Here is an 18,535-nt window from a genome sequence, read left to right as displayed (position 1 = left end):
TATCACGTTTTGTGGCTTGAAAAAACTTCTCTGGGTCTCAGTATCTTCTGGAAAATGGGGAAGATTGTAGTGTCATAGGATTGGAAAAAAATATTCATAGATTTTTAAGGGCTTAGAACAATAGCTGAACCACAGTAAGTAACCAGTGGTTTGTAATAGACATTATTACTAGTACTTTAATTCACTTTTATATCTGTGACCAGTGATGTTTAAAGGCATTTGGATCTTTTCCTCTTCTCTTTAGGATGATTTATTTTTTTAGAATCTTGGAGCTGAAAGAGATTTTGGCTAAAGTCTCCAGCATCATTATTTGGTCAGATGCTAGCATTCAGCTAGGGAGTGGGCCTGGGCCACACAGCGTTCAGTAGCAGGTGTGCGGTGGCCAGGTCTTCTGTCCATCCTGCCTCACTACTTCCTGCATCTCCCCCCCACACACACACCAAGGAGGTGCTTCCTTCTGCAGTCCTCCCCTGTGGTTTACATCACTGACTCATTTTACCCTTTCCCATCCCTCTAGAAAGAAAAGGAGACTGTAGAACACCAACGGGGCATGCTGCTTGGCCTCATGGCTCATCGAGGATATTGATGACTGCCTTTTGTTAATATTTGAAGTTACACTAACCCATGCCTAAGTATAAACTTTCCATGGTGACATTGATTCTCTGAGAAGTCAGGTCCTGGGCTGCTTGGATTGAGCTCTTCAATTTTTGGTCATAATCTTGGAGTATAAATCCTACGATTTTAGGAGAGGATTTCCCTGGGACTGTAAATTCTTAAGAGTAAGACTTATCTGTAAACATCAGTGTCCATAGGATTTGCCAGCTATCAGACAATTCTTTTCTGTTTTCCAAATCTCTTTTTTTAATCTGAGATCAAAATAGAAAAGTTAATACTGCTAGAAAAGAGTACTTATTTACATATTTAAAATAGCTGCTTTCAAGTTTGGATTTTAGCATTTTAGTCTGTAGGCAGCTTGCTAAATTCCTGCCTCCCCAGACCCTTTCCAGCGCAGGGATTCTCCATCAGTGAGACTGCTGGTAACATTCACTGACATCCTCTTGCTTGTTTCTCTCTCTTTGGTTGAACAACCTATATATGTCAGTCAGTCTATGTTCGTCTTACCATTTGTAACCCTTTTCTTCCTATTAACCAACATGTTTTACAAATCTCAGTGTCATTCAGACTTGCAGATAGCTTGTCCTTCATAATGAGCAAGCAATGGCAGTGACAAATAACAGACAAAAAAGGGAGCAAACAGTAGGACATATATCTCTTTAGCACTTGCTTACCTTGAAGGCTGGGCTTCACATGCTTTCTCCTGCATGGAGAACTTAGGTAGAAAGCATTGTTCTCCAAAATGCAGGTCACTATTCAGTTCTTTATATTAGCCTTTTAGCTGTACTGCTCTGAGATGTTTTTCCTCCCCAGTCACAAACACAGTATACTTTATTGGCCTGTTTTCTCAAATTTTTATCTTCTAGAAAATAAAGGCATCCTTTGTTTCAATGGTTGTGGTGGCTGAGAATACTGTGACAGTACCCAAAAGCAAAAGGGTGGCATGAACAAACTTGGTGTACAGAGAACACTCAGAGTTCTAGAACACACCGCACACAGAACAAACACAACCTAAGAATACTCAATCTGTGAACTGTTTGCCAAAAGAAAGTCTCTAGTAGATTTCATTAATATGTAAAGCCAGTTTTCCAGACTAGATTTGTTTGTAGCAAAAATAATATTCAAAAGCAGGTTTATAACTTCTAATTCAAATTAATCAAAACCAGAAGGTTTGCATGTAGGTCTCTGAGCATTCAGGAAGCTTCTCAGCTTTCATACCTTTTGTCGGAAGCTCTCTGCGTTTTGACTTTCCTCTGTCAGTTGTCTTCTAATTGGGCTCAGGTCTGATGAAGAGAAACACCGTATACTTAAGGCTGAGCGTTTTTTATAAAGCTCCAACAAGTTAACTTGAAAATAGGGAATAAAGAGCCCCGTGGAAAAAGAAGCTTTCGTGTGAAAACTGCTGATTGTGCGAGAAGATAAATACCAGGTTCTCCTTCTCATTTTTTGAGCTGTGGGAGAATTAAAAAAGGGGAGGCGGGGAAGGGAGGAAGTTGTTTTTACAGCAGGATTTGCCGGAACCTGAAAGCCAAAAGTGCTTTTGTGTCATTGTGTACAGAGGAGGAATTATTTGGGAGCTCACAAAAAGGCTTTCTTTTCTTTTAATATTATAATGTCACACAGTTATAATTTATTTTTGAAATTTTGTCTGTGTTGGAAGATAACAATTTATTATTTTATGTCCTCGGTTAAAGAATACAGTCTGGAATATTTTTAACCAGATTGTGCCTTGCAGATGATAGTTGAGTCTGCTTTTATTCTGCTGCTCATTTTTTTTGCCTAAAACCCAAATTGTTAGCTTTTAAAATGATCGCTCAGTAGAGAATTCTCTTTAAATTTTTTTCAATAACAAAGGAAAGTAAACCAAGCAACAACTTTTGACTTGAGTCTGAGCAATAAACCTGTGTGTATATTTCTGCAGTACCCCTAGTTCCCTTTTTATTCCTTTCCTGGGAAAGACTTTTAGAGTGTCTTTAAATGTTCGACTTCAGAAAATGTTCTAAAGAGACTACACAAACTGATAGAATGAAGCGTATCAAATAAAATAAAGTGCCAAAATTCTGAACCATGGATATTGGTACGTGTAAGTTTTACTTCTGTCCTTTGGAGTTGGGTTTTTTTTTTTTTTCCTTTCTCAGTAATTTCAATTCTACAAGCTATAAATTCGTAGCCATCGTACAGAAAGATAATTTTTACAATTTGATTTTTCAAATTTTATAACTTAATAGCCATGTTGGATGTTACTCCTTTTTTTTTTTTTTTTTTTTTTGGTGGTACTGGGTTCCTGGAAGCCCTTCTATCTCCAGGCTACACTCCCAGACCTATTTTTACATTTTCTAAATTTGGAAACAGGGTCTCCTAAGCCAGCGCACGTGGCTGGCTTCGAACCTGCGCGATCCTCCTGTCTCTGCCTCCCAAGCGCGGGGATTACAAGCGTGCGCCACCACGCCCGGCTAGGCCTTACTTTTAAAATAGTAACAAAACATATTTTAATCTTTTCTAATATTGCCATTTAACAAGAGTGTTTTCCTCTCTGAGAAATCTATTGTCCATGGCTTTGGGTTTTGTTTTTGTTGTTGTTGTTATTGTTGTTGTTTTGTGGTGGTGGGGTCTGGGGATGGAACCCAGGGGCATTCTACCTCCAAGCTACACCCCCTGCCCAATTTTTTATTCTTTATTTTGAAACTGGGTCTCACTGAATTAATTGCAAAGGGCCTCACTAAGTAGCTGAGGCTGTCCGTGAACCGCGATCCTCCAGTTTCAGCCTCTCAAATCATGGCTTTGGTTTTAACATTGTGCTTTTGACACAGAGCATTCTTTCATGGAAATACGTAAGGAATTCTTTGTGTAAATACTGAATGTAAGTACTACTAATAGCCATGTTGCATTGTCCCTGCATCAGGAGAAACCCGCCAGGTCCCCCAGCGTCGGGCTCCCTGGCTGCTGGCAGGTGGAGGGGCCACTCGCTGCTGCTCTGACCAAGCAGAGTGCAGCTGAGGCGGGGAGACGCGTATGGAAATGTCACGCACAACACTACTGTCTGATTCTGATGTGACGTTAAAGGACATTCGATCTCAAGTCCAGAGGCTTTTCTAGATAAACCTTAAACTCCCTTCACTTCAATTGTGCCTGGCCTCTCCCTCATTGTGCTTCCATCTGCCGATTTGACACCACTGCCAGTCACAGACCTGTGACTCTGCAGGCTCCAGATCTTGGAAGCCATTCCTGACTCCTTACGCAGCCTCCACTCAGTGAGCAAATTGTTTTGTTTCTAACTTCAGAATAGCTCATGAACCATCTGACACTACTGCTCGGCCAAGTCCAGGGTGAAGCGCTCCCCGGTCACCAGGTCCTCTGTGTCGGGAGCAACTCCTGGCGTGGAGGAGGAGTCCAGCAAGTGCCAGTTGAGCGAACTCAGAAACTGCATTTGAGTATACAGAGTGCGAGTAATTAAACTGAAAACTACTCTTGAGTTATTAAAACTTTACCTTTTCTGAATAGGACTAGAATGTCAGGTAATTAAGCAGTTCTTTAATTTGCCATCTTGGCTAATACCTGCCCCTTATGAACTGCTTCCTAGATGCTAGGTAGTATTAGGGGAATCTAATATTTCATTCTCAGGCAAACCTGTGAGGTAAAGAGGAATTCACATTTTATAGATAAGAACAACAAACTACAGAGAAATGAAATAACTTGACTATAATATGATTAAGTTATAGGCATGGACTCAAGGCCCAGAATGGTATGGTTTTTCAGTTGAACCCAGGGGCACTGTGACCCTCGGGCTACATCCCCAGCCCTTCTTATTTTTTATTTGGAGACAGGGTCTTGCTAAGTTGCCCGGGCTAGCCTCAAACTTATCAATCCTCCTTCTGCAGCCTCCCGAGCCAGTGGGATTACAAGCGCGCCGCCCTGCACCAGCCAGAATTGTGTGACCTTTGAAGCCTGCCACTACAGAGTGCTGCTTCACCTCCCCTTAGGAGAGAGCCCGGGTGCATGCCTCCCGTACTGACCGTTTCCTAAGTCACGGACCATCCTGGAATCATAGTGTACACGTTCACTTCTCACCCACGAGGCAAGCCTTTCATCTGTTTTCTTTTAGAATGCTTTCATCCGTCTGTGTTAATGACAGAATTACGTGTGTTGTATTAATGGGCATCACTAAGCAATATAACACGTTAATACAACACATGTACAGTGTGAGTGTACATGCAATGATGTATTGCTTAGGGATGCTCACCTGTATGTGCAGACTGGCTCTTCTTTCAGAAAGAGTCACTTGCACACTTTAGAAATAATAGTGCGGTACCTCTGTAAACAGCCTAACAGGTTATGAAGCATTTTCATTTCCTTTCTATCTTCTCATCACCTGATCCCAGTAACAGCCTTGTGAGAGAGAGTGACAGGGTATTATCCCCAAAAAGAGGCCTGAGGACGTCTGAGGGTAGGCGAACACTGGGCTTTTATTTATTTATTTATTTTTCGGTGGGTTTGGGGATGGGACCCAGGAGCATTTGACCTCTGAGCTACACCCCCTGCCCAATTTTTTATTCTTTATTTTGAAACTGGGTCTCACTGAGTTGCAGGACTCACTAAGTAGCTGAGGCTGTCTGCGAACTGCGATCCTCCGGTCTCAGCCTCCCGAATGTTGGGATTACAAGCGTGCGCCACCACGCCTCGCTTTCAGTAAGAGCTTTGAAAGCTGCCATGAGAGGCTGTGCAGGCCGTCAGTTAGCTCCTGCCGGGACTGTGGCTCACAGGGAGCACTTTCCTGGCAAGTAGGGTGCATTTAAAGAGGTCAAGGATGGAGCCAGAGCTTCTGAGAGGCTTTTTGAATGGAAGAGATGAAATGGGACTTAGGTTGTTGTTCATAGACTCTGGAAATGTAACCGAATATGCATAATGCACTTAAGGTTATCTATAGTCATTTAAAACATAGTATCATCACTGTTTCTTCCAGTCTGTGTATCAACACCCTACATTTCAAAACTCAATTTACAGAAGGGCTTTGGGCTTGCATCTGTTTAGGATGTTTCCAAGGGACAGACAACAGAACCTCTGTTAAGAGTAGATTAAACCCTGACAGCACTTGCGAGGGCGGGCGTCTGGTAGCTGACCCTCCTCAGCGTGCTCGGCTTTCCCCTCCCTGCCAGCGGAGCACTGGGCTGCAGGCTAGCTCCAGCAGCAGTGCTTCATTCATGGTGAAGGATGAGGGAAGATCGTGTGGCTGAGTCTGAGGAGGAAGCAAAGTAGTTTTCTAGAAATCGCCAACCCTCTCCTCCCTTAACAATTTTGAACTAATGTCTCATTTTCCAAACTAGCCTGTTCAGCCATTCTAGCTAAGAGGAGCTGAGAGGTGTGTGTGTGGCTTGTGAGCCTCCACAGTGGCTGTGTGCACAGGATTCGGGGATGACCTGAGGGTCCCAGGCCTCCTTGGTGCTTGCGAAATGAATCTTGAGGGTTTGCGTTGCTAAGCAACAGTACGACTTCAGTGAGGGGAGCTACTGTGTGGGCTCCCTGGATCTGGGGCCTCACGCTTGCCCGCATGCGCCTGCTGTCTAGCTTGGGAAAGGCCCAAGCCAGTCTCAGGCCTGGGATTAAGTTTGGTTTGGAATGGCACCTACTTGTCATATTTCTCAAATGCTGCCCACCTAATTTGAATGAAAAATTAGGCTTCTAAATTTATAATGCCTTTTTTCTACTTGATTTCTGCTTAACTTTGAAAATGATAATTCAGAGTAAGATCATTGCCTCTTCTAGTGTGTGTATGTTACTGAGGTTGACCCCGGGTGCTCCACCTGCACCAGGAGTCGTGTGCTGTCATCGTCACTGCGAGCTCAGCACACCGTCATTCCTCAGCCTCAGTTCTTCCCAGTGTTCTTGCTCTGAGAGGACACACTATAGGACTGTCTAAAACCTGCTCTTCTTAATGATTACAGGAGTTAGTATTGTTAACATAATACCTATTGTAAACTTAAAGGAAGATATTTAGGTATTGACAGAATAGTCAGTCCTTGTTGAATATATTGATTTGAAATGCCCAGAATACTCTTAAAAGTTTTAAGGTTTTACAACTGAAATTCTATCCCATAGTTGAATCATGGATTACAAGTAGGATAAACCATTTCTAGGAAATTTTATATACATTCATATTTGTTGCTTTTTTTTCCAGTTTTCCTACAAAATGCCTAATTTTCATATCAGAGGCCACCTGTGACTTGCCACCTTGTTCTTACCTGGAGAAGTTACAGCTCCAGGGCCTGTGATGCTCTGACGGGGACTATCAGTAGCTTGTGTGAGTCCTCAAAGAGTAAGGACACCGTGCTGATGGGTGGAGAAACCAGGAGTTCCTGCCCGAATCGGCCCCTTCCCCTGACACTGAACGGGACTTTCTCAGGCCCCTGCAGGTGCTGCCAGCAGCCTCCCAAACCAGCCAGATCCTCCCATCCTGACCGGCGGAGTCTGTCTATGACAGCACCGCTTGAACCCTTGCGCTGTTTTGTTTTACAGTGCTGGGGAGGGAACCCGGGATGTTGCCCTGCCACTGAGCCGCACCCAGCCCTGCGGTGTTGGAGTCGAATCACCCAGCGCTCCCTATAGCCGTTGTTCTCACCAGCTCTTCCTCAGCCTCCCACTGTGGCTGGATCCCAGCTGATTAATAGCCCCCCATCATTTTTTCTTTGTGCTGGCTTGTGCTGTGTGGCCCTGAACTCCATGGGGAGTGTTGGACCCTTTTCTTAGACAACGGCCTGCTTTGTTTCTGCATGTTTTCATGGGGTCGTAATTTAGCTCTTTGGCTTGTTATCAGCAGTTGGGCCGGACATTATTCTTTGTCCCTTATATATCATATTGATTAGAGATCCAAGCTGTAATGGGTAAAATGTGAGACTTAATACCTACTCACCCCTGGTTCCTTTTGAGCCCCAAGTTCTGCTCTGTGCCGATAATAGTCTCATCTTAGACATGCTGTCCTGAAGAAGAGGACATTTGCCTGAGGCCTGTTAGGGCCAAGGTTTCCAACACTGAGAAAGAGTCGGCTGGACAGAGCATCGACTCTACAAAGGGCTAGAGAGGCAACTATTTAAACTCATTTTTAATCCTTCAGTTTGGAGTATTAGGTATTTTGATACTCTGATAGATTGAGTTTGAAAAGGGCTGGCCACATAAGAAAGCATATTTTAAATGCATCTTTTGCCTTTTTCTTGATTTCTTTCATGTAATCTAACCCTTTAGTAGATTTAAAACTCAAGGAAGAAAAAAATAATGGTTGTAATTTAAAATAAGCTTCAATTATGAGTAAAAAAAGCATTTTTATATCTGTTTCCATGGTTACCAAGCACCCTTCCTGTGGTTCTGGAGAAAATGTCCTCCATCATTCAGAGTTAATTCTAAGAAGTCCTTTTTGGGGAAAATGACAAAGGAGATGGTAGGCAGGAGGGGTTCCTTCCACCTGGGGTCCACACCCACCCACCTAGAAGCAGGACACATTTCTGACTAAACATTTTTGCCACTGAGTTTTACAGAGTCCTCTACTGAATAGTATTGTGTTTGTGACTGGGAATTTTAGGTGTGATGTAATGTTAGCCAGCTTAACTGGGTATCAGAATTGTATTCAAACTTTGGAAGTCTACTGCTGATGATGACATGGGATGCTGCTATATTTCTGCAGGTTTTAAAACATTTAAATAAAGGAAGTGGCATTCACCCTATTGCCACATACCAGCTATGTCAGGAAAGAATGAAATCGGGCAAATAACAATGAGGCCACATTTTTCAATCCGTGGAAGCCGGAAGCAAGCAGCTTCTATGCAGAGAGAGCACGTGTCCATCCCTGAGTGTGTACCTTGGTCTTAGTAGTGTTTGAACATTATGTGGGGTTTTAATATTTCATAATTCAGGGTGGGTGGGTTACATTTTTTCTCATGCTCTTCTTTACTAAAAGATGCTTTTCTCTGGACACTAACAGGCTGTTGGGTTATTTCTAGTATCTACAAAATAACTGTTGGAATCAGCTGTCTCATATGGGAGAATTGAATGGAACAGGTTGGAAGAAATGAGGCGTAGAGGCTGGCAGAGTAAGAGCTGGGGCAGGAGTGCCAGTGGGCGCAGATGGTTAAGGTGCCAGAGTGCTGGGGACCATGAGGTCCAGAGAATGTTCTAGAATCTTGTCTGACATCCCAAATCAGAAGGAAAGGCGAGACTGGCATTTCAGAGTTTGTAAGACGTTTGTGCGTTAGGAGTTCTGTTTGTCCAGCATCTCTCATTGTGGTGTATTTTGGACTGCTCCTTCCTCTGTCCCCTCAGATCATCTCTGCCACCACAGAAATGCTCTGAGTAGGAGCCATCTTTTTCTCTTTCCACACCAATACTCTCCGTCCTCTGTGCCCCTAATTCCCCTGCAGGCCCTTACCTTCAGTCTCTCTCTCCTTTGTCCACCAAGCTCTCCAAGCCCTCTCGAACCTGATCAGTATGTTTCCTCAGGTCTAAGGAAGGTCTTGGCCTCCAGAGTCCTACAGGAAACACTTGCTACTAAACGTGAAGAACCTGCCTGTGCAGCAGAGAGCAGTCCAAAATACGCCTGCAGCCGAGCAGTTTGATGTTGTGAGAGTCCCCAGAGGAGAGCCGCCGTGAAGTCTCGCTGCAGGGCCAAGGCTCTTGGTAGAGCCTTCTCTTGTGCAGAGGCCTCCATTGGAAGCTCTCTCTGCTGCCCAGAGTGCTCCCAGCATGGCCAGCCTCGCCGTCCCCACAGCCAGTGCTGCCCAGAGTGCTCCCAGCGTAGCCAGCCTCGCCGTCCCCACAGCCAGTGCTGCCCAGTAGGTGCAGCTGAAGCTAGTTGCAAACCTGGAGACAGAATCAGAGATTGGAGGAGGCGAGGACATTCTGGTGGGTCAGAACAGCATGAGAAATGCCAGTAATTCCGTCGGTAGCCCACGGAGGCCACCTGAGGATGAGCATCTCTTTGGTCATTTTCGTTTTCTTCTCCTGTCCACCAAACCTCACATCACACCCCAAAAACAAAACAGAACTCCTGTGCTGGCGGGAGTTCTGTGGCCACAAGGGTCTTGAGAACCAAGTCCCCCAGAGAGAATGACACCGTGTATGGGATTTAAAACAGGTTTCCCGGAGAGCCTGTGTGACACCGAGTGGGGTTGGACAGTGCTGGGGAGGGGCCTCACTAAGTAGCTGAGGCTGTCCGTGAACCGATGTGCTCTCTGTCAGACCTGTGTGTGGATGCCAGCTGTTTTGAGTCCGTTTCTCCCCTTGTCTTTGCTTTCAGTGTTTACCCTTGGGAACCCAGGAGCATTTGACCTCCAAGCTACACCCCCTGCCCTATTTTTTATTCTTTATTTTGAAACAGGGTCTCACTGAGTTGCAGAGGGCCTCACTAAGTAGCTGAGGCTGTCCGTGAACCGCGATCCTCCGGTCTCAGCCTCCTGAATGCTGGGATTACAAGCGTGCACCACCACGCCCGGCTCCCTTTGTTATTTTGAATATATCCTTGAGAGCCACTGTGAGTCTGTTCTTGGAATAAAGCTGGGTATAAATCTCACACCAGCTGTGCCTGAAAAGTGTTATCTTCTGATAATTAAAGAATCTCAGCATCTGGTAGCTACTTGAACACAAGCACATGGTGACTTTCTTGGGTGGTTTTCATTTCCAGTTTCTTGCCTCCTGGGGCATGTAAAGTTACGACCAGACAGTTATGTATCTGTGCAGGCCGAGCACATGAATTCAGTCCCGCTGATATCAGTGTCTACCCAAAATCCGTGGTGTCCTAATTGATTCCCTTCCCAGGAGTTTAGCACTAAGTAGTCCCCGGGGACTGCCTGCCTTCTCTGGTTTGAAGCCCTGTCATATTCAACTGCTGTCACGGCTTACTTTTTTTCTCATTCGAAAGCTAACTAAAATATCCTAATGTTACCTGTTATCTACCTCATGACTTTAACGATTACTTGAGTGGACTGTAACAGGCCATTTTAAAACTGCATTTTCTAGTGGCCATCATTATGGAATAGAGGCAGCCAACTGGGATTTCCTAGTCGTCTTAAATCCAAACTACAGCTTCTTACACGCCCAGGGAAGCAGAAAGCTGGGAAGGTCTCTGAATCCACCCTCTCAGAGCCCATGCACCTGGGGTTTCCAAAGGTTGAATTATGTGGTTGCATTTTGCCACAAGCCGTGCCAGTGATGTGCATCTGCTCATGTTGAAGGTGGACGTGGGAGTGGTGCACTTCACGCCCTTGACGCAGCCCAAGATAGAGCAGCCCTTCAAGCTGGTGGAAAAAGTCGTTCAGAACGCGTTTCAGTTCCGGAGGAAATACTGCCACCATGGCCTGGGGTAAGCACTGCTCCTTTTTGGCTCTATGATTCTTAAAGTTATCAGTGGCTCTGATGCTTAGTTCAAATCCTGTGGCAAGCAAAACTTGAAAAGGCAGAGGCTCGGTTACACCCTACATGCCTCCCGTTGATTTTATTTAAAGGACAGCCCGAAACTGCCATTCAAGGATGTGATTTATTTTTTAGGACTGGGACGGATACAGGTGAGTTTTTTTAATGCCCACATTATACTGAGTTACTCTGTCCTTTAAGGACACACTTGAGAACTAGGAAGTAAATGTAACTTTTTTTCTTTTTCTTTTAGCAGTAGTGGGGACTGAATCCAGGGGCATTGACCTCTGAGCTACACTCCCAGCCTGATTTTATTCTTTCTTTTGAAACGGGCTCACTAAGTTGTGGAGGGCCTTACAAGTAGCTGAGGCTAGTGATGAACCTGAGACCCTCCTGTCTCAGCCTCCCATGTACTGGGAATACAGTGTGAGCCGCCACGTCAGCCTTGAGTGTGACTTCTGAGCAGCCCAAGTGACTGATGGCACCATGCAGTGGGCAGCTCGCTGCCCCATGGCCATTGTGAAATGAGACAGCACAGTGCTTTGAGCCCTTGAAGCACCCCATGGTGACCACGGTGACACTGTAGCCGTGAGGGCCAAGAGGCAGGCCAAGTAAGTCTAAGAAAGCAGGAAGTGCACTTTCAAAAGGTTTCTAGCTTTACAGTCTGGTGAGCTGTTGGAAGGGACTCGGCTTTACACACACACATTTTTCATTTTCTGACCTTCCTCATGTAGCTCCATCTTAATTCTCTACGTTTCTGGTCATGTGAAGTATCCCTTTAGCACATGAATTATCTCAAGTCCTGTTGGGCAGCTGTACCTTGAAACCATTGCAATCCACAAACCCCTCCTTGAGGATTTCTGATGGTGGATGTAACCTCTCCCCCTGCCCTTTGTTGGCTCTAATTGTGACTCATACAGCTCTCTGTGGTGGCCCTGACTCACAGAGGGGAAGAAAATCACAAGATACTCTACTTTTAGAAATCCTGGGATTGGTCTGAGCCTAGAGTTGGCCCTGGTGTTTCCAAGGCAACCACCTGCCAGCTAAGTGATGAGCCCCATTCGTGATACACAGCCCTCTATAGATATGTTCCAAGTATCATGACCCCCCTTGACACCTCTCTGAACGTGGGGACCTGCGTTCCTATGGCTGGGTCCTCACTGGTCAGGCTTTTCAAGCCCTGTGAGAGGAGCTCTGCAGAGTCAGACTCAAGAGAAGAAAGCAAGCCCACTTTTGCAGTATTTCAAGCAGTCGGTTTTGTTATTTTACAACAGTGACTCAATTGGGTTAGATGCAATTTAAAATATTTGAGTCAACTTTAAAGATGCTTCGAATATCTTAAAGAGGGGAAATAGCGCCTTGTTTTCACATCAGCTATGTTCCAGTTTTGTAAAACAGTCACTTTAGGGGGTGTGAAGGTAAATTCAAATTATAGAGAATCAAGTGGGAGATTTGGTACATAATAGTAGAGACAACTTAATCAAAACATTACTTGAGGCAATCAAAACATTTCTATAAGAATACAACAGAGCCGATGTTACTTTACAAACTTACCTTAAAATATACATCTAGCTGGGCACGGTGGCACACACCTGTAATCCCAGTACTTCGGAAGCTGACACAGGAGGATCACAGGTGTGAGGGCAGCCCCAGCTATTTAGCCAGATCCTCAGCAACTCAGTGAGATTCTATTTCAAAATAGAAAATAAAATAGGGCTAGGGATATAGCTCAGTGGTAGTTTCACCTCTGGTTTCAACTCTCGTCTCCTCCCTCCCCCCAAAAAAATATATACACAAAGTATTTTCTCTGGACAGACCTTGCAGGTCAGGCCAGACACCTCTGGTGGGAGGGGCCGTACCTGGTGCCCTTATGGCCCAAGAGGCTGTGGTGGCTTGGCGCTCCTTCATGTTAGCAGGTGCCAGGAACCACGTCGTGTTGAAATGATTCTCCGCGCTGAAGCCCATTCTGACGTTCCCCCTTCACCTCAGGATGCTGTTCCCTGAAGCCCAGCGCCTGGAGAGCACTGGAAGGCTGCTGCAGTTGGCAGACGTGGACCCTACTCTTCGACCCTGCCATCTCTCACTCCTGCACTTTAAAAGCCTCTGTGATATATACAGAAAAATGTGTGACGAAGACCCGCAGCTCTTTGCTTATAATTTTAGAGAAGAGCTCAGGCAGCGGAAAAGCAAAAATCAGAACAAAGACGACAACAGAGAGAGCTGCCGGCTGTAGCTGCTACCTGGACTCAGGCTGATGTCGCCAGGGTGGGGCTCCTTATCTGTGCACCAGTCTGTACAGAATGACAAGATACCAGTGATCTGATGGCTCATGTTCCTTTTACTGTACATCTTGGTAGAGAAAATAAATATCAAGTAAGATACAGTACCAGCTTTCTTTTAATATATACTGCATAGATATGACATGTTTAGTATAAACAGCATCTCTTACAATCTTACAAAAGAAATATCTGCACATTGTGCCCCTAAACCACATTAAAATAACTTAAATATGCTTTAAATAAAGCAACAACTAACAGCTCAAAGAAAATGCCCAGAGGATTGAAAAAAAATGACCCCTTTAAAGCTAGTAATCACAACTTCTCCAAACTTTTTCCACATAACTTAAAATAATTAGAATGTAATTCTAAGGATTCTAAATCATTTTGATACCTGCTCAAAAGGGATTTGAACTAAGTAATTTACAGATTCTGACCAGTTTAATCTGGTTTTCCGGTCCACAATAAATTAAAATAACTTAAATCTTTACAATGATTTTTGTGGGAAAATATGTACTGCACAAAAACCCAATAAAGGTTTTCTGTGATTTCAACTTTACCACCAATTGAAAGTAAGAAGAGCAACGTAACCCATATCTGGGTCAAATTGTACTATGATTTTCCATGGCTCTCTGTTTCATAAAAACACTCCTCATTGACAACCGAAGTTAAACTCTGGACACTGAATTCTCGCTCTAGAACCAAATTTAGATCAATGTTGACATTTTCAGGCTGACTGTCAAGGGACTGGTGACGAGTCTGCGCCTTGAGCAAAGTTCCCCTGTCTCTCTTGGTGCTGTTTGCTTTCCGTTTGATGGGGCAGAAGTGGGCCCGGACGAGCTTGGGCTGCCCTGCTTCCTTCAGGCCCTCGCCTGCACCCGTGGCCGGCGGCTGCTGCTCGGCCGGGGGCATGGCGGGCTCCTCTGAGATCCTCAGTCTCTGCAGCTGGATCTCGATGTCTTTGGTAGGGCTGCCCGGGGTCACGGCCCGGGGGCAGTCGTCGTCGTCATCGTCGCTCAGGATGTCACTCTCTTTGATGAGACTGTCCGAAAACCCGGCCAGGCCCGCGGGGGGGCTGCCCTCGGCTGCGCTCCTGCCGTCCTGCCCGCTGTCGGCCGGGGGGCCGCTGCTCTGCGTGCTGCTGCTCAGGCTGCTCTCGTCTGAGTCCAGAGAGGTGCCCCCACCAGGCTCGCTGGGCCACTCGCTGCTGGAGGAGGTCCTGAGGACTTTGAGAGACCTGGACGAGGCTGAGGGGAGAAGAGCACAGTTCCTTTCCCTCAGAACAAAGCAGATTCAGCGTGTAGCGGTTAAGGTAGGAGACTTAACATCTTGATTACGTTAGGCTTTACCATCCAGCATCACCTGGCCTGCAGGCAAGACCATGTAGGTACTACGAGCATGGAAATGTTTTACTTGTTTATTTGAAACTAAGTTGGAGAACTCAGCATTTTTCGACTACCAGAGTTTCATTATTTTGATAGGATAATATTCTAGAAGGACCAGAAATGTTATTTTGCCAATGCGTACACTGAAAAGTTCAGCATTAATGAAAAATCTAGGTTCCATTATTTGTACTCTGATCAACAAAATTATATCATCTCTCTCTGCATACTTTATTTTCCTTGCTGCTCCATTAAAAGGAAAATATACTCTTTATCTCATAAGAATTGTCTGTTGGAATTTCTAACCAACTTTCAGATAGCTAATATGCTTATTTAATTATGTGTGTGCTTAATTCTGCTCTTTGGGGTTGAGGAGAAAAGGGAGCTCTCATTGTGAGTCTTTCTATAGACCAGAAGTAGCAGGATATTTTTCATGGCTATAGTTTATTTTGACAAGGAAAAAAATAAAACTAAAATATATAATCCATTTGAAGAGATTAAAAACTATTACCCAAAAAAGACAAGCAAGAGGGCATTTTCTACAATTAAAAAAAGATAAAAAAGAGTTAAGACAAAAGGTTCTCAACACTGCTGCTGAGATTGACAGGCAGAAAGTTTAAGACCATAACCTTGAATGATGATCTGCTGACTTACTGACTGTATAAAAACAAGTGTTAGGTTTCCTGATCTTAATTCACTAAGATATTAATTCCTAATTCACCTTCTAGATGCCTGGCACTATTCTAAACCCCAGGAATACTAGAGTGAGCAAAAAGGTCCCTAGATTTATATGCATCTTATTGGATGAAGCAAGACGGTAAGTCTGGGCGATTCAGCTGGCAGGTGACAAGGGTTTGGGGCTGGAGGTAGATAGAGCAAGAGGCTTGCATAGGAATCTTAAATGAAGTTTGCCCTGATCGTTACAAAGTAACAGACCTGTATTACAAAAGCATTAATCCTTTTAGGAACCTCAGGAACATTTACTTGAATAAATACAGCTGGGGCTAAAACAATTCTCACCTAATTTGGCCGAAACAGGAACTCGGTTCTTGAGAGGGCCGAGGCGGTCCTTACCCGTCTTCTCCAGTGGCAGCTCACACTTGACGTGGCGTCTGAAGTTCTCCCTCAGAATGGAGCGGATCGCCTTCACCATGCTGGTCTTGCTCTCGCTGTCCCTGGGGGAGAGTGAGCAGCACTGAGGCCCGGCGCTCCATCCCAGGCCTCTGCACGCCCGCCGCCCCCTGGCTGCCCCAGCAGAGGAGGTAAGGATGCGTCACTAGGCTTAGACAGACAGACCCCATCAACGCGATCCCGTCTGCTAGACTCTTCTGCTGCCCTTTCTGGGGGTGGGGGTGACCTTGCCGTCATGAAAATTCAGAAGGGCACTAAAATAAACTTCTGTGTGTGCGTATGATACTGGGGATTGGGGGATTGCCCATGGCTGTGACCCCGGGCAGCCCTACCAAAGACATGGAGATCCAGCTGCATTTCACCCCTGAGCCTTGACCCCAGCCCTCTTTTATTTTGAAACAGGGTCTTGCTAAGTTGACCAGGCTGGTCTTGAACCAGTGATCCTCCTGTTTCAGCTTCCCAAGTACTGGGATTACAAGCATGCACCACCATGCTAGCTAAACTCCCTTTTTTAAGAGACATAGTTCTGTCCTGTCCGCATTAGTTTTAAATTTTGGAAGTCAGAAATACCTGCAGCACATCTGAAAGATGGTCTCTGGCCGGCCTTCTGTTTCTGACTTGGTGTGGATCAGCTCCCACATGGAACTATTCTCTGTCCCTGTGTGAAAACAAGTGTTCAGCAAGGGTCTCCAGTTGGCCAGAATGCACGGTGAGTAACAGTGAAATGAAGTAAAAACGGATATAGGCGCTCCCAGTCTCTCTTTCCTTCTGCGGCTCATTCTTTCTACGATTTTTGACAAATAGGTACAAGAAGTGCTTTGGGGCTACATTTGCTTGTTCTGGTGAAGCTCTGCAGGTCTGAACCTGCTTCCCCACCCCTGGATCCCGTCTTCCAGGGAGGAGGCGAGATGGGCCCTGTTCTTCTGCCCCCCCTTGGAGCTCTGCCCATCCCGGGAAGAGGCCAGCGTCACGCAGTCGTGTTCTGGGACACCATACACGCCCGAGAGTGAAGGGACGTGTCCCTGCAGGCCTGGCCTGTGGGCCCTTCCGCCAGCTGAGGGACTGCCACCCAGTCATTTTGGAAGGGTCTCTGACGGCTTCCCAGCATCAGATATCCCCCCCTTTTTTTAATCACTTGTAGTACTGCTTAATCTAAGGAATTTTATAGTGTATCTAAATAAAAGTTTGAATTCATGGAGTTTGGCTTTTATAACAAATTTTAGAGATCAGGATATTATGGATGAAGACAATTTTTTAAATTATTAATCACGAAGATAAAGCAATATGCAGATGTACAAATATGTAGCAACGAATCCCTCTATTATATATAACTATAATACACCAATTTAAAAACCGTAAAAAAGCCGGGCGTGGTGGTGCACACTTATAATCCCCGCGCTTGGGAGGCAGAGACAGGAGGATCGCGCAGGTTTGAAGCCAGCCGTGCTGGCTTAAGAGACCCTGTTTCCAAATAAAAATATAAAAAAATAGGTCTGGGAATGTAGCCCGGAGGTAGAAGGGTTTTCAGGGACCCCAGTACCACTAAAATCCTTAAAAAATAAAATAGTGAAGGGGTGCATTTGTCAAAGAAAAGCCACCCACTGACATTTGGTGTCTCTTCAAACTTTGTCAGGAAACATCAAAACAACCAACCTCTCATCCCTTTCCTTGCCTATAAAATAAAAGACACATGTCTGGGATGTAGGTAGCTCAGTAGTAGAGTGTGTGCCTAGCTTACACAAGGCCCTGGGATTAATCCCCAGCACTACAAAACAAACAAAAATAATAGTAAACACACACACACAAAAACTCCTAAGCCCTGTGGCTTAGAATTCCCAAGCCAGAGGCCCACAGTGCTATTGGGAAGTGGTAGAGCCTTGTAGCTCAGGAATGGTGGGAGGGAGTCGTCACTGGGACACCTCCCCCGCTCTGCTTCCAGCCACCAGGAGGTCAAGCGCTTGCTCCTGCCATGGCTGCACTGAGCCAGCAGAGATGACAGGACTGAGCACCCGTGACTGGAATGGAGACCTGAAAAGTCACCAAGGGCCAAAATTACTCTTCCTTCCTTACACTTGACCATCTCGGGTATTTTGTGACAGACACAAAGCTAACAGACACAGGTATTTGCCTACTTTTTCATCCCCCAGTTCAAGTAAGTCTCCTAAAAATACACTTTTTGGTATTGCATTGCACAACAGTTACCTGCGGTGTTCCCCAGTCTGACCTGAAGCGCAGATATGGGAATCAACCAGCGGAATTTGAAGGGGTCCAAGTCAGCAGAGCTGTGCGAAGGCCGGGAATTTGAAGGCTGCAGTGACAGTGTGCACAGAGAAGGGTTATGGAAGCTCTCGCCAGGAAACAGGGGAAGGGACTCTCCAGGTCCTCCCTCTGCGCTGTGTGGGATGCACTGGTCCTCGGTCCTCGCTGGCTTCACGGGCTCAGCATGCAGGCCAGAGTCGTGCTTGGGCACAAGGCCCCCAGGTAGCCGGGCCTTGTACCTCCTCACCTTGCTGCTGATGGCCTGTGCTATTCACAGCTAAGTTCTGATCTGGGGGGCCTTATGGGGTTTTGTTTTTTAATCAAGGTAAAGGTATTTTAAAATAAACCAAAGTTACACACACTCTTTTATGTACAGAACAAACACGGGCCATTTTCGGAGATAGAAAAGTTGATTTTTTTGTGTGTAGACCTCTACATATGTATTTTTCTCATAGATTCCCAAAGCCAGGGATAGTTCCCCCT

The 18,535-nt window shown here is 45.4% G+C and overlaps 2 protein-coding genes across 5 annotated transcripts in view; one reads left to right on the top strand and one right to left on the bottom strand.

Moving 5' to 3' along the window:
- TFB1M (transcription factor B1, mitochondrial) overlaps positions 1-13,237 on the top strand; it is a gene marked incomplete at both ends in the record, with an annotated part of 50,444 nt that extends 37,207 nt beyond the window's left edge. Inside the window, 2 exons of the mRNA XM_080700692.1 lie at positions 10,827-10,954; positions 12,994-13,237. Of these exons, the coding sequence (XP_080556818.1) occupies positions 10,827-10,954; positions 12,994-13,237 (372 nt within the window). The remainder of the gene's footprint in view (positions 1-10,826; positions 10,955-12,993) is intronic.
- A 655-nt stretch (positions 13,238-13,892) lies between these two features.
- TIAM2 (TIAM Rac1 associated GEF 2) overlaps positions 13,893-18,535 on the bottom strand; it is a gene marked incomplete at both ends in the record, with an annotated part of 113,066 nt that continues 108,423 nt past the window's right edge. For all 4 annotated transcript variants that reach the window (XM_080699965.1, XM_080699966.1, XM_080699968.1 and 1 more), the window contains 4 exons: positions 13,893-14,527; positions 15,683-15,837; positions 16,364-16,451; positions 17,996-18,101. In XM_080699965.1, the coding sequence (XP_080556091.1) occupies positions 13,893-14,527; positions 15,683-15,837; positions 16,364-16,451; positions 17,996-18,101 (984 nt within the window). The remainder of the gene's footprint in view (positions 14,528-15,682; positions 15,838-16,363; positions 16,452-17,995; positions 18,102-18,535) is intronic.

Source organism: Muscardinus avellanarius (assembly GCF_963383645.1).
Source record: "Muscardinus avellanarius genome assembly, chromosome: 8".
NCBI lineage: Eukaryota > Metazoa > Chordata > Mammalia > Rodentia > Gliridae > Muscardinus > Muscardinus avellanarius.
This window is presented reverse-complemented; position numbering and strand designations above follow the sequence as displayed.